We start from the raw sequence: 15148 nt of genomic DNA, 5'->3' as shown, positions 1-15148 counted from the left end.
AAGCTGGGATTTTGGGATTTAGGTCTGTTTTTGCACCTAGAGCCATGTAACCAAATCTGAGAGAAATGTAGCTTTGCCTTACCCAGTCTCTCGTTGCCACTCTTCTCCTGAGAGAAGCAGCTGCGTCTCCCCAGTTCTGTCTTCCGTTGGCTGCCATTCTCAACCACTCCTGCGCCCTGCACCCGTCCAGGACCCAGAAAAAGGTGAAATCAAGGGATTCTTTCCTTCTCTGTTGCTCAGGGTAGGCCAAGAGAGCTATGTCCTGGAGTGTCGGGTTTGCAGCCTGTGCCCACTTGTGAGGTTCTGGCAGACACTGGGTGCTTCACCACAGGCTTGTACGCTTTCATTGTTTTATCTCTTCTACAAAGCAGCTGTTTTTCCTGTCATAACTCCAGTTTGGAGGATCAAACTCCCTCTTTTTTTATTATATTTATTTTTTTTATTTTGTCTTTTCAAGACAGGATTTCTCTGTGTAGCCTTGGCTGTCCTGGAACTCACTCTGTAGCCCAGGCTGGCCTCCAGCTCACAGAGATTCACCTGCCTCTGCCTCCTGAGTGCTGGGATTAAAGGCATCCGCCACCACCTCCTGGCTCAAACTCCTGATTTTGACCTCTCCAGCACCTTCTCCAACACCAGGCATGCACATGATGATATAAGTAGACAAAACACTCATACACATAAAATATAAATATTTTTATTTTTGTTTTTTGAATTTAAAACATAATTACATTGTTTTCCTCCTTCCCCCGTCCAACTCTTCCCATTTACACCCCACCCTCCTCCCAAATATAAATGTTTAGAATATAAAGATGTTACTTCTGGGTTAGAGTTCTGGATAACTCTTTTATCCTCCTGTGTTAAAAAAATACGCCCTTATAACTTCTCACAGGAGGGAGGGCTTCATTGTCTCCTTACGGTCTTCTCTCAAGAGGGAGGCCTTCATTGTCTCCTTACCGGCTTCTCACAGGAGGGAGGCCTTCATTGTCTCCTTACCGTCTTCTCACAGGAGTCACGGTCTTCATTTTTGTTCCCCTGTACATACAGGACTTTGCGTGATTGCTATAACATTTTATCTTTTTTTTTTTTCAAAAAATTTGTATAATTTTATGTGTATGGGTTTTTTTCCTACATATGTGTCTGTGCACCACGTACATGCTTGGTGCCCACAGACAGCAGAAGAGGATGTCAAATCCCCTAGAACTGGTTACAGACCATTGTAAATTGCCATGTGGGTGCTGGGAGTGAGGCCCGGGTCCTCTGGAAGAGCTCCCAGTGCTCTTAACTGCTGAGCCTGTTGATTATTTATTTCTCTTTATTTCTGGTTTTGAATGGTATGATTGTGAAGTATCTTAGTATAGTTTTCTTCCTGCTTCCTCTCCTTGGACTCACTAAAATGTAGATGTAACGGTCTTATTAAATAAGAAACACAGAGCCAAATGCAGAGTTAAAAGCCCAAGAGGTCAGAGCAGTAGCTAAGAGCTGAGACTAAAACTTCCTTTCTTACCCCTCACTGCCGCTGTTGTCCTTCCCCTGAGAGAGAAACCTACTTTCTGTGTGTCTGTCTTTTTATTGACTTTATGTTCTGCCTTCTCATTGGTTGTAAACCCAACCACAAGACCTCCTCGTCACTGCCTGTCTATACAGACCTCCAGGTCTGTGGTTGGTATTGAGATTAAAGGCGTGTGTCTCCAAGCTGACTATGTCCTTGAACACACAGACTCTGCCTGCCATGTGATTGGATTAAGGGCGTGTACTACCACCGCCCAGCTTCTGCTATGGCTTGCTATTAGCTCTGACCCCCAGTTAACTTTATTTATTAACATACAAATAAAATATCACCATACTGAAATTCTTCACTATGTAGGCTTATAGCTTTTGTCAAATTTGGGAAATTTCATCACATATTTTTTAACATAATTTCTTCATTGATTCTTTGGAAATTTCACATCATGCACCCTTATTTCACTCACCCCTGCAGTGCCTCCAAAAAAAAAAAAACATTTTTAAAAATCACAGCAAATAAACAAAAACAAAACAGAACAAACTTCTTTGCTCCTCCATCTTTCCCACCTCTCTGGCACCTCTTCATTTGTCCTGGTGGCATTGGGAGCATGTGTCACATAGATACCCGTGTTGTCCTGTCAGCTTCACTAGTGTTCATACCAGTGAGTCATTGGTCTGGTTCCCTGGATCCTCACCAAAACTCCTCTCAGGTATGCGGAGTCCAGTCTGAGTCCTGGAGATCCTACAGGTTATCACTCCACAGGTTCAGTCCCTTCATGAGCCAGTGGGCCAACCCAAGGCCTGGCTGTGGGCCTGAGCTGTCAGTCATCTGAGGCCACCCCCTCAGAGGAGGGGTGAAGCCAGCTCCCCTAAGCCCATGCCATCAGTTCTCTTGGGGCCAGCTCTTTTGCTGCAGTGTCCAAACATTTTTTAAACATTCTTCCTCCTTTCCAGTTTCAGGCTAATAAGAGACCCTGTCTCAACAGCAACAACATACAAAACCAGGTTGGATAGCAATACGTGAGAAACGACAGCCGAAGCCGTCCTTTGGCTTACACACGGTGCACACATGCGCACTTGCAAGCACATGAAAAGGGTAGGAATATATAGAACCGTAGGAGAACTGAATATTTCTGGAAGAAAGATGACAAACTGAGGACTATATGTTATGTTTGTCATTGAAGCGGCATTGTGAGCTTGAGGAAGTTAGTCATCATTGTACCAAAGGAATACATAAAATCCGTTTAGAAAGTAAGTAGAAGGCGAGGAAATAGAAAAAAATGTAGCTCTTTTCAAGGAAGTGAAATGGAAAGGGTAGGTGGGGTCACTTGATAGGGTTGTAGAGACATTGTAACCTAAAAAGACTTGAAATTAATTCTCACCAATTATGAGGACAGCATATACCATGTCACGCTGCTGTCCTCGAACTGCTGGTTTCCATCACAGTTAGAATACAGCCCACACAGCCCCTTCCTGGCCCGGGACACTGGGCTCTCCCCCATCCTGATGCCACTCTGCCCATCTCCTTTACCTGTCTCTCTGTGGACTGCTCATTTCTCACCACCCCTTACACGTCTGCACTCTTCTTCCCACAGCTCTCAACGCCTCCCTCTTCTCGGGGCTTTATATGATGTTTATTCCTTTTCCCGTCCTAATTCATGAGCAATCACTCACTTTTGAAAGTTCTCTTTATAACACGTTCTAAGAACGTGTCTACTTTTGATTCTAATTCCTCTCCTTCTGTCCTTGCTCGCCTTACTTTTTCCTATCAGTGAACAAAACTAGTCAGTCACGGAGGACCTTCCTGTTGGTAAATTCAACAGCCTTACTGTATAGAGCTCTGTACATTCCGATAGACATGCATCTTTTTCTTCACTCAGTGAACAGTAAACCTCATTCGTTTGTTTTTAATTTTTTATTAGAATTTAAAGTGATGAATTTCCTTGTGGGATTTTTAGTTTATTTTCATTGATAATTATCCTGCATGTGTGTTTTTCCTTTGCTTAAGTATATTGTACTTCCTTTTAACATATATATAAGCGTTTTAGCTAAGCTTGTCTGGCACTTACCACATGTTGTGGGCTTTCTGTGTGTATAGCTCAAATTTTATACAGTAAAATAGTCAATAAATAAAAGGACACATAAATCCTGTTGAGACGTCTGAGGTAGGAAGCTATAGATGACTTGACTTCTGGATTAGAGGTACTCAACCTGTGGTTCGAGACTCTTTGGGAGTCGAATGACCCTTTCACTGGGTCACCTAAGACCATTGAAAACCATAGGTATTTACATTATGATTCATAACAGTAGCAAAATACAGCTATGAAGTAGCAGCAGGAATACTTTTATGGTTGGGGGTCATCAGAACATGAGGTATTAAAAGGTTACTTGCAGCATTAGAAAGGTTGAGAACCACTGCTCTGGAGTAGGAAAGACTGGGGGGCGGGGCAAAGGTGAGAAATACACATAAGCTTCCTGGAAATTGATTTTAGAAGGAATTTATTTTGTCGTTTGTTTGTTTTTTTGTTTTGGACAGGGTTATATAGACTTGTCTGACATGGAAATCACCAAGGAGCTCGTATCTCAGAACTTTTGAGTCCTGGGGTTCCAGGTGTATACCACCGTGCTCACCTTGTCCTATTTCTTAAGAAAGTAAGGAAGACTAGTCACATGTAAACCAAAAACACCAAGACTGGGTGGTCAGTTCTGCTTCTGCTTTAGACCTGGACAGTAGTTTCTTAGAATCTCAAGTGATCATATAGGCCTATCTCTAGTGAACATGAGAGGCAATTCTGTTACCAGGCAATTGCTCATACTAGCTTGTTGTTTGGATATTTTACATTATTTATCATGTGGAGTTTTTATTATTTTTATTCTAGACTTTAAGTGTGTTTTATGGACCTTATTATAGTTAAAATTAAAATTCTCTTCATTTATGTTGATATAATATTCCATTGTACTGTCATACATAAGTTCCTAGAATTTCATTATGAGAAATTTCAAATGTGTAGAAAAATTTAAAGAATTTTACAGTGGCTGTTATAAACTATCCATTTACATTATACCATTAGTACTTTACTGTTCATTGTCAATATCTATGCTCTATTCATCAATCTCATTTTTGACATGACTCAGAGTACTAACTACAGACATTTGTATACTTTCCTGTACGTTTCTCACAGCATAGAGTCATCATTGGAATTCAGTATTTATTTAGAAGTTCTTTCTCCTTTTGTGTTACTTATGGATAATGATATATACACACTGTCATTGTACATTTGCTGACTTCCAGCAAATGCGCGGACCTACTTAATAACTGTTAACTACTAATAGTGCATAGAGCACTACTGTCATCCCAGGAAGTGTCACAGGCCTTCCTCAATCAGACTTTGACCTTGGTCTGCCAGAGACTACTACTTTGTCTGAAATTTCCCCACCTTAGATTAGTCATTCTGCTTCTAGAATGCCATGGGAGCCAACCCTAAAAGCTTTGCGTTCTTTTGTTTCTGGCTTCTTTGACTTAGGCTTTTTGAGAGGCATCTGTGTTGTGATCTTTAATTTTTTTATTATAAAGAATTCTTTATTGGTGTAGTCATTTCTATATTCTTTTGCTCAATGCTAAATTGGTATCTATCTATTTCCCATACTCAGCCTGTTTTATGCATTTATATTGAATGTGGGTTTGCTCTTTTTAATCCACTCATAACACCTAATTAGTATTTTATAGTATTTACATTCTACAGAGTTTAAATATACCACTTTGCTTTATTTTCTGTTTTTCCATCTGTGATATTTTTATCTATTTCCTCTTGCTTTCTTAGCTACAGTCATTACTCTGAAAACTCAGTATTTGACTTAGAGTCAACAGTGTATACCCTTATGAAATCTATTTCCAGCTGATCTCAGTACTTAACCTATAGCAGCATTATAGCAGTCTTGCACTTACTCCCTTCCTGCCTTTGTGTTGTATTTGCGGTGGGGGAGGTCATTGCTTTGCTTGTATTTATGCTGTAAAACTCATAACCTGTTCTAGGTATTAGTTCTTAGGGAGACTTAGGCAGTGAGTGAAAAGGTTCTATGTGTCTACTTGATATTTGTCATTTCTAGTGCTCTTTCCCTTCTGTGATGAGCAAATTTCCATCTGGCACTGTTTCCTCTGCATGTTGGAGTCCCTTTAAGATATAAGCTGTGCTATAATATCACTAACGTCAAGTTCTTTCAACTTGTATATGTCTGTAAAAGTTTATTATGACTGCCTTCGGCAAATATTTGTTAATGAGCTATGAACTTCTAGGCTGATACTTTTTTCTTTCCTACTTTAACACACGGCTCCGCTATTTAGTTTACACTGCTCGCAACGGGAAGTCGTCTGTAACTTAGTCTCAGCCGTTCCTCTGTATGCAGTATGCCATTGTCCTCTTGCTGCTTCTCGGATGTTTTTCTGAAGCCCTGGTTTCAGTGAGTTTGGTGGTGACACACCGTGTTATCACATCCTTTTGCTAGTGTTTCTTGGATTTGTGAGTCATAGCTGTCACCAGTTTTGGGAAATTCTTGGCCATTATTTTTCCTGTTTTCTTTTGGTCTTCCCTCCTACAAGTCTAGCACCAATCTGTTTTGTTTTGTTTTGTTTTCTTCTTCTTTTGGTGATGGTTCAAACCCAGAGTCTGCATGCTAGGCAAGTCCTCTACAAGGGAACTACACACCAGCCCAGCTCTTCTTTCTGTCACCCCCATGGCCGGAACCCAGCTATAATAATCACTGCAAATGGCCTTCTCCAGTGACAAGCACATCATCTGTCATTTGGACATTAGTTATGATTGGTTGGCCATATTGTACTTGATTATTTTTGCTTAGGGACAAAACCCTGAATTTTAATTTGTGGAGTTCATGTATTTTTTTATATTTCTATAACTATTCTTGCGCTGTTCTGGGATACAGTTTAGTTAATTATGAATATCTTGATCCTCTTAGGCCTTCTTCCTAAGCTCTGTGAAGTGGAATGAAGCAGTGTTTAGTCTATGGCTAATCTTTCCCCTTTACTGAGTCAGCAACCTTTCTGAACAATCTGCCTAATGGCTTGTGAACGACATTGTTCTCGCTGACGGAGATAGGAACTATTTCTGGCTCTTTGTGAACCCCAAGTCTTCCTCCTCCGCCTTCTTTTGGGTGGTCTCCTCTCGAGACTGCAGTGATTTCCTTGCACATGATGTGCAGACCGGTGATCCACTAATGACGTGCAGCAGCCTTGTGAAGTCTGACTTTCTCTATGTATATCCAGTACTCGCCATGCTGTTCCCTTAGACTCCAAGTTCCGTCTCTTCAGCTCACACTGGCCACAAACCCAGCAGTTTTTCCTCCCATGCTTTAAAGGGACTGATTTTTTTTTAAAATGGGCATTCGGTTTTTCCATTTTCATTTGTTCCAGAAATTTTCTTTTTTGTTGTTTTGCTTGGCCCTTTTTATCAGATATCAAATAACTTTAATTTCCAGGTCTTATTCCTGTTATTTTTTAATCTATACTGTTCTAACCACTCCCTCCCACCCCCCAGTGACTAGACTTTAACAGATAGCTCTGTATCAAAGGTTCTTCAATATTAGTGCTTGAAACCCTGAGCTCTAGGCTGGCTGTTCTCGCAGAAAAGTTGTTTCCAGATTCAAAACTTAATTCCAAGTTAACCACGTTTTTAAATTAAAAGTTTATTATAAAGAACTTGCAAATAAAAACATCATATAGCGAAATTAGTTCGACCCAAAGTCTGTACATCTCAACTAACTTCTATAAAGTTAGAACAGCCATTCTAAAGCTGTGGGACTTCACATTGGATGCTGCACTTCCACTTATGAGTTATATTTGTTTATACTTATCCACCAGAAAAAAAATTGCATTACAAAGATTCGATTATACAAATTACAAACAAGTAGAATTATATCCTCTTTCACTTTGGTGTCTCTTTACCTCGGCCATGCTTCTGAAACGTAAGTCCCCCATGCTAATCATGTCAGTGGTACAAAACTGAATATTACTTACTGATTTGCATGAGTTTTTGTAACTTGGACTCTGTTTGCTGTTCCTCTTTCTGCTACACCCTAGTCCTAATAAAGCATCTTTCCGGCAGTATCTTAGCCAAGGTTCTGTAGAGGTACAGAACCTATAGAGTGAATTGAATTACAGGAGGGTTTGTTAGATTGGCTTACATAACACAATTAGGGTCTTCCAAAAATGGCCAGCTCACACCTGAGAGGCCAAAAACCAGTAGCTGCTCATCCCATGAGGCTGGATGCTTCAACGGCCCCAGTCGGGCATGAAATGTCAGGAGGTTTTCTGGAGAGGCACATGTCTGTAGTTGATATTGGAAGTCCAAAGAAGCTGGGTTCTGGAGTCCATGAAAGAGTGCAGGAAAAGTAGCAGCAGCGACAGCAGAGGAGATGAGCTTGCCAAGAGAGTGAAGGCAAGCAGGCAAAAAGGCAAGCTTCGTGGACCTCCTTCTATCTGTTCTGTCAGCAGAAGGTGCTGCCCATACTGAGGGTACATCTTCCCACGTCAAATAACCTTCACAGGTGTGCCCCTGTGACCTGGCTTTCAGCTGATTCCAGGTCTAGTTAAGTTGACAACCAAGATTAAACATCATAGTTTTTAAAAACAAAAAACAAAAAAAACAGGGCTGGAGAGATGGCTCATTTGTTAAGAGCACTGGCTGTTCTTCCAGAGGTCCTGAGTTCAATTCCCAGCAACCACAAGGTGACTCACAACCATTTGTAATGAGATCTGGTGCCCTCTTCTGGCAGGCAGAACACTGTATACACAATAAATAAATAAATCTTTAAAAAAAAAAAAACAACTTATATAGGCTAAAATTATAAGACCATATTAACATACACCATGTAATGTATCATATGTATTACTCTTAAGCATATTAATCCTATTTTTATTTATTTTATTTTATGCATATGGGTGTTTTGCCTGGATGTATAGTATGGCTGTGCATCAGTTGGTACCTGGTGTCTGCAGAGGCTGCAAGAGAACATCAGATCCTCTGACACTGGAGTTACAGATGTTTGTGAACTACCCTGTGGGTGCTAGGAAGTGAACCTGGGTCCTCTGGATGGGCAGCGAGTGCTCTTTATCGCTGAGCCATGTCCCTTTGTTCATGTTTTATTACCAAATATAACTCTAATATTTTTGCTTTTCTAAATTTTATTTAAATTGTTTATCCAGAATTATTTGTAAAAAGGAAGTATTAGTTGTCTGCTTATGATATAAGCTCAAATACAGGCAGAATTTTCTTAGACTATTTTCTACCTTTTAGCCCATATATATATTTGTCTTGTGACTTATTTTTATATTAGCTTTTAGCATGAAATAGTTGGTTGGATAATAGAAATTGAATCTACCAAACAATGAATATTCCACCTTTGAGAATTCTTTCTCTGTATTTCTTTCCTCACAGAACATACTGTGGGAGAGGTGATTAAGTTAGATTCTAATGGCTCTCCAAGAAAAGTCTGGGGGAAAAGCCCTACGGATTCTGTGCTGAAGATACTAGGAGAAGCTGAGCTCCAGCTCCAGACAGAACTACTAGAAAACACAGCCTTTGAAAGTGGTAAGCACAAGAGGCAATACTACGAAAAATTAGTGTGTGAAGATGTCTCCATTTTCTCGTGTGGAATTATTTTACCTTCTGGGGGTTGGCTGTTCTAAATGGGAATGAGTTCTGACCTCATCAAACCTGGATGAAATCTAAAGAATAGGAAATCTGGATGAGGGTGCTGCAAAAGCTCAAGCAGGTTTTCTGTGCGGGAAAATGTTGAAACAATTTATTAAGATGCATGGTGTATCTTTGAAGAGATTTAGGAGTTAAATTGAGTAGAAGAAATGTAAGTATGTGTGACATCATCCGGGGACTGGGAGGCAGTGCTGGCCCAAGACGGGAAGGATTCTGGATTTCTGAATCTTAGGTGTTTGAGTGTTGTAACAGCACCTGAGGAAGAACAACTGTGTATACAGAAGCCTTCCCACTGGACAGCCTGTTCACAAGACAGGAAGCGGATGGAACTGTGTCCAGACACGAGCAGTGCCTAGGCATGTGTGTTATCTTTTGCATTCTTTTTTCTCTGTTGCTCCTCGAGGTTTAGTGTAAACTCATATCTAAAACATATGAAAAATGGACTTAGGACATGAGGATATTGACATGTTCTGTAGTGTCAGCTAGATGCTGAGAAGTAGACTATGTATGAAAAGAGCCTGTGCACGTTATTAACAGGCAGGAGGAGTTGTTAGTTCTTATTAAGGGTGAACAGTGTCCTCTCTGACTTCCCATTTCAAGATCTTACCACTTTCACATCACCACACTCAGAAACGAGTACCTTCAGAGGACACTCCAACCATTTATATCTAAACCATAAAAAAGAAGTAATGAATTGAGATTGAGGTCACTTGACATTGATTTCTATTTTTCTCCAATCATGTCAACCAGGCATGTGAGGAAATTGAGTGTATTTAGGGTTTTCCACTTGAGTACAATTGAGCTGAGGGCGTATGCAAAGGAATAATTCTAATGATGACTTTTAGAAGGATGTAAGTGAGGATGATGGAGAAAGTGTGGAAGGTCAGTCATTAAACGTACTTGCAAAATCAAACTTTTTTGAGATTATAATTACAATATTTCCCCTTCTCTGTTTTTCTCCCTCCAAGCCTTCCCAATATGCCCTCCCCTTTTCCTCCAAATCCATAAAAAATCAAATTTTTACAAAAAATAGAATAGGGCCAGGTAAGATGGTCCACGCCTTGAATCCCAGCACTTGGGAAGCTGAAGCAGGTAGCTCTCTGAGTTCAAGGCCAGCCTGATCTACATAGGGAATTCCAGGCCAGCAAGGGCTACATAGTGAGACCTAGTCTCAGAAAAACTATAGTAGAGGGAGATGAATAAAAACAGCACTAAAAATTAGAGATGGGAATTCCTAAAATTGGAATTTTTGAGGAGCCATAATTTATAAAGTCTCTAATGTATGACTAATTGAAAAGCTGAGTTATTGATGTAATTCAGTGAACTGAGAGGTCTATATATTAGCAGGATTATTTATTGTATATATAAAATCATCTACCTATGACAGAATTGATTTGGGGGAGTTGGTACACTGGCTGGTAAAATGTTCACAGGGATGATGAGAGTAGATAACTACAGTCAGTTGTTCTGTGATAAGTCTGTTCTTTCCTGGAAACAGCTACAGTGTGCAGAGTTTGTAGCAAATTAGAAGTAAATATTATAGGGAAAACTACATATGAAAAACAAAGCTATATGAAAAACAAATAATTGAAAAAGTTGGTTAATAATTTTAAAAATTCGATTCTGATACAGGTATGTTAATTTTTTTCCCCAAAGGAAAAGAATGCAAATTGTGTTAACCACCCTGGAAGTCATTATGAAATGAAATTTGGCTGTCACATTATCTTAACTCATTTATTAGTGTTTAGCGTGTAAGAGAGCTTCACCAGTAACCACCTGTTGCAACAGTCTAGGTTTTTATTTTTCTCTGTCATTGCAAGTAACTTCAAAACCCTTTGAGAAGAGTAGACTTTTCATTGTTTTGCTTCAACAGAGATTCATCCTGAGGGGGAAAACTACAAACCCTTACTCACTGGAGAAGAGAAACCAGAATGTATTTCAAAAGAAATAAACCCATCAGCTACTGTTGATTCTATTGAAACAAAAAGCCCAAAGTTTAGTGAGATGCCTCCACCAGTGCTGGACGGAAATGTGGAAGGTATGTTGAAATACATTCAGATGAGCTCAATTTTGTTTGATACTGAAATTATCAAAGAAATCATCAAAATGTGTGTATGTTTGAGTAATTCATCTCAAATTAGGCTTGCTGTTTTTAGTAACTGTCTTTTTTTTCTTTCTGTTTTGGTTTTCAAGACCAAGAGTCTTCAAGGGTTTCATTACGTGGGTCAGGCTGGTCTCCTAGAACTTAGAGTCCCACTCTTGCTGCTGCTGCTGTTCTAGAGCTACAGGCACATATAACCATGTGCCCTAGGGACTGGCCATTCTAGTCCATTATTTTATGGATCAGGGGCTGAGTCAAGACTGGGCTTGTGATTTTCCTAATGCCTCGTGTCTTTGCCTAAGAGATCAGGTGGTGTGGTACTCAGCTGTCAGTGAGACTACCTGGTGGCTTTTCTGCCATCTTGGAAGGTACACCTCAAAGGCTGAGTGAGATAGTCCCTCTCCCCTATCAAGGAGCCTGTCCCATTCTGCATTCTTCCTACCTTTTAAAAAAGCTTTTATTACTTTATGGACATAGGTGTTTTGCCTGCATGTGTGTCTGGGGCCTGCTAAGCCAGAAGACGATGATGCAACTGAAGTTTAAGATGGTTGTGAGTCACCAAGTGGGTGCTGGGAACTGGACCTGGGTCCTTCGGAACACAACCAGTGCTCTGAACTGTCGCACCCTCTCTCCAGCACTGTTTCTCCTGTCTTATGGGAGTCATGCTCTGGTGGAGGTTCTGAGGTGAGGGAAGTAGGATTCATCTCGGAGAGGGACAAGTTTTAAAGAATCCACAACCATCTCAGGTGCTATGGTAAAAGCCGTGTGTGTTGTTTCAAGTTAATCAGAGAACTGAACTGGGACCGATAGCACTTCTGTTGGTCAGAGCTGTCACAAACCTAGAGTCAATTCAAGGTAGAAAACTAGGCCTGCCTCTCAAAGGGAAGAGTGTTAAAGAATCTGCAGCCATCTTTAACCCACCAGTTTGCTCATTAACTAAAAATTAACTATATTCCTTTCACATACAGATTGACATTTTAGTCTCAAAAAATTGCCATGGAGCTTTACTGAGCTAAATAAACTTCTTCCATGATGCTCTGACTTCCAGATACCAACCAGAGGCTGCCAATTTTCTTAAACAGTCAGTCATGAATTGGAATAGCATCACTTCCATTGTATTTTATTAGCAAAGCTTGACAGTGCCTTCTGGATAACAAGACTATCAGATTGTGTAGCATGCAGCCATGTTCGTCACAGTATAAGAATTGTATTCACTAAAAGCATGGTTAGTAGTGGCTGTTACAAAATAATGTCTGTGTTCCTCAAAAGATGTAGATATTGGAATCTAATCCCCTGTGTGTTGGTATTGGAAGTAATTAAGTGTTTTGTTTTGTTTTTTTGGTTTTTCGAGACAGGGTTTTTCTGTGTAGCTTTGCGCCTTTTCTGGATCTCGCTCTGGAGACCAGGCTGGCTTCAAACTCACAAAGATCCACCTGCCTCTGCCTCCCAAGTGCTGGGATTAAAGTTTTGAATTACAGTGAAGCCTCATGAATGGCATTAACATCCTTCTAAGAAGAAGCTGGAGAGCTAGCCTTTTGTTTTATACCATGCTAGAAATACGGGAAGAAAAAGGCTGCCAGTGTACCTGGAAGAAAACCTTTCTCCAGAACTGACCAGTGCTGCCATCCTGTTGCTAGATTCTCTGACCTCTGGAGCAAAGAGAAATAAATTTCTGTTCAAATATTCATTATTGTAGCCCAAACAAGACAGCATGTTGTGCCCTTCTTAAAAATTAAGAGTAGAAAGTTTAAGAAGAAATAAAATCAACTAGTAGGATGTGTATGCATATAGTGGAGACTGTATAGCCTAGTCTGGAGGTCAGCAAACTTAACGATCCCTGCAAAGAGTTGTAGAGCAAGTATTTTAGGCTTTGTGAAAAGCATGGTCACAATTTGAGTCTATAGGATGGAATATGTTGCTTTTAATACAGCTGAAGATCACCAGGGTTTGTTAGACCTCTGACCTGCCCCTTTAAGAAGCTGATCTCTCTAAGCAGTCCAGCCCACAGCCTGAAGAAACCAGGTCTTGCTCCTCTGCAGTTCTTTCTCTGGGACAGAGAGTTAAGAAACCATCTGTACTGTGGTTTTACCACCCCTGATTTATAGTGCTGCACTGTATCTGGCTCCTCTGTGCTCCCTGTCAGTGGGCTATGTTGAACAAAAAATCATGTGATGTGGAGCTTCATACCAGCCCCTGAAAGGATAAAAAAGTCATATATTTTCCTTTGTTTGGAGGATTTCCCCAAAGTTGACCCCGCCTGCCATCTTGTCCATGACAGCTGTCTCCCTCTTGCTTTAAGCTGTACCTTCTGTTGAAACTCCTTTCTGGGTTCTACAGGGAAAGCTCTCCCCCATAAGGCCTTCTCCGTTCTGTTGTCTGCTAGAAGGTGCTGTTCCCTTTAATACTTCCCTACCTCAAAGCACGATCGTGTTTCCCACTATCTTGAGGCCTTCTCTCCCAATACAACTCATCCCAAAGGAAGAGTGGTATCAGCTTCTATCTAGAAACAACCAACCCATTTGCCACCTCCTCTTCCCCATTTAACAAGAACAAATTGCAGATTAAAAAACGAAATAAAAAAGATTCTTCCTCCTTAGCGCTTACCTTGTATGAATGACCCAAACATTCATGTGAGCAACAGATAAAAATAATTAGAGTTTGTATGTCTCTTGTCTTTCACAATGGGACAAATCATCAGAAATTTTAAAATAGACAAGAAAAACATGTCTGAATTCCATGAAAAAGTGGACATGGTGTTGAATTAAGTAAGGTCGTATATGATCTCAGACGGGAACAAGAGACGCCTCAGTGGGGCTGGAGAGTGGGCTCAGCAGTTAAGCACTTGCTGCTCAGTCATGTAGCCACACACCAGGTCTGCCGTCCTGCGAGCGCTCCTGACTTCACCTCTAGCCTCTGCACATATTCACACACGCACACCTTGCATATATGCATCCACTCATGCAGACATATACATGCACATATAAATAAATAAGCAAATGAGTAAATAGAATCACTTTAAAGACTGCCAGAGAAACAGAGATAGTTCCCTAGCTATTAATTATTTGAGAGTATAGGCAAATTGATTTAGTATACTCCAGTTCTTCTCAAGGCCGTTGTGAAAGTCCAGGTAATCGTATTGGTTTTCTTTTGTGGTTGTTGGAAGATAGATTTTAAAGATTAAAGTTTTCTTACTGTTCATTAATAATACAGGCTATTTTCCCATACTTGTAACAACAGGTGTCTTTATTCTTTAGTTTTGATACCTTCAAGTGAATTTACACATTACTATAATTTTATTAAGACATATTTTATATAATGATAAGGAGTATTGTGCACAGTACACAGTATTTTTGTTATAACAAAAAGGTGAAAGGACTAGTCTTTCATTTCACAAATGACTGTGCTATAGAACTAGAACAAAAAGCTTAGAACAGTTGGTTTTTATATAATTAGCATTAGTTAAACTAATTGCAGTGATAACGTATAGAAAGTTCATTCAGTCTGTTCTCGGCAAACTTTCCTCTGACATCTCCTCATTTTGCTTTGAAGATCCTGATGATTTGGAAACGGAAGTTCTACAAGAGCCGAGTAGCACAAACCCAGATGGGAGTTTGTCCCGTGTGGTTAATGACGTGTGGATTAGTGAGAAGGAAGCAGCTAAGGAGACTGAGTATGTTGTCCTTTCCTTTCCTTTTCAAAGCCAAGGCCTTTAGTAAGCTCTTTAATAAGTAATGCTGGAATAAACTAACACTGTAGTTTAATAACTTCATATTGTAATACTCTAGAAAGTAATTTGATTTCTTAATAGGTATTAACATGG

At 40.1% G+C, this 15148-nt stretch overlaps 1 protein-coding gene across 7 annotated transcripts in view; it reads left to right on the top strand.

The window, feature by feature from the left end:
- Nek1 (NIMA related kinase 1) overlaps positions 1–15148 on the top strand; it is a 142851-nt gene that overhangs the window by 96609 nt on the left and 31094 nt on the right. For all 7 annotated transcript variants that reach the window (XM_076553291.1, XM_076553290.1, XM_042262983.2 and 4 more), the window contains 3 exons: positions 8952–9104; positions 11101–11265; positions 14878–14998. In XM_076553291.1, the coding sequence (XP_076409406.1) occupies positions 8952–9104; positions 11101–11265; positions 14878–14998 (439 nt within the window). The remainder of the gene's footprint in view (positions 1–8951; positions 9105–11100; positions 11266–14877; positions 14999–15148) is intronic.

This window comes from Peromyscus maniculatus, chromosome 17 (genome assembly GCF_049852395.1).
Source record: "Peromyscus maniculatus bairdii isolate BWxNUB_F1_BW_parent chromosome 17, HU_Pman_BW_mat_3.1, whole genome shotgun sequence".
Lineage (NCBI taxonomy): Eukaryota > Metazoa > Chordata > Mammalia > Rodentia > Cricetidae > Peromyscus > Peromyscus maniculatus.
This window is presented reverse-complemented; position numbering and strand designations above follow the sequence as displayed.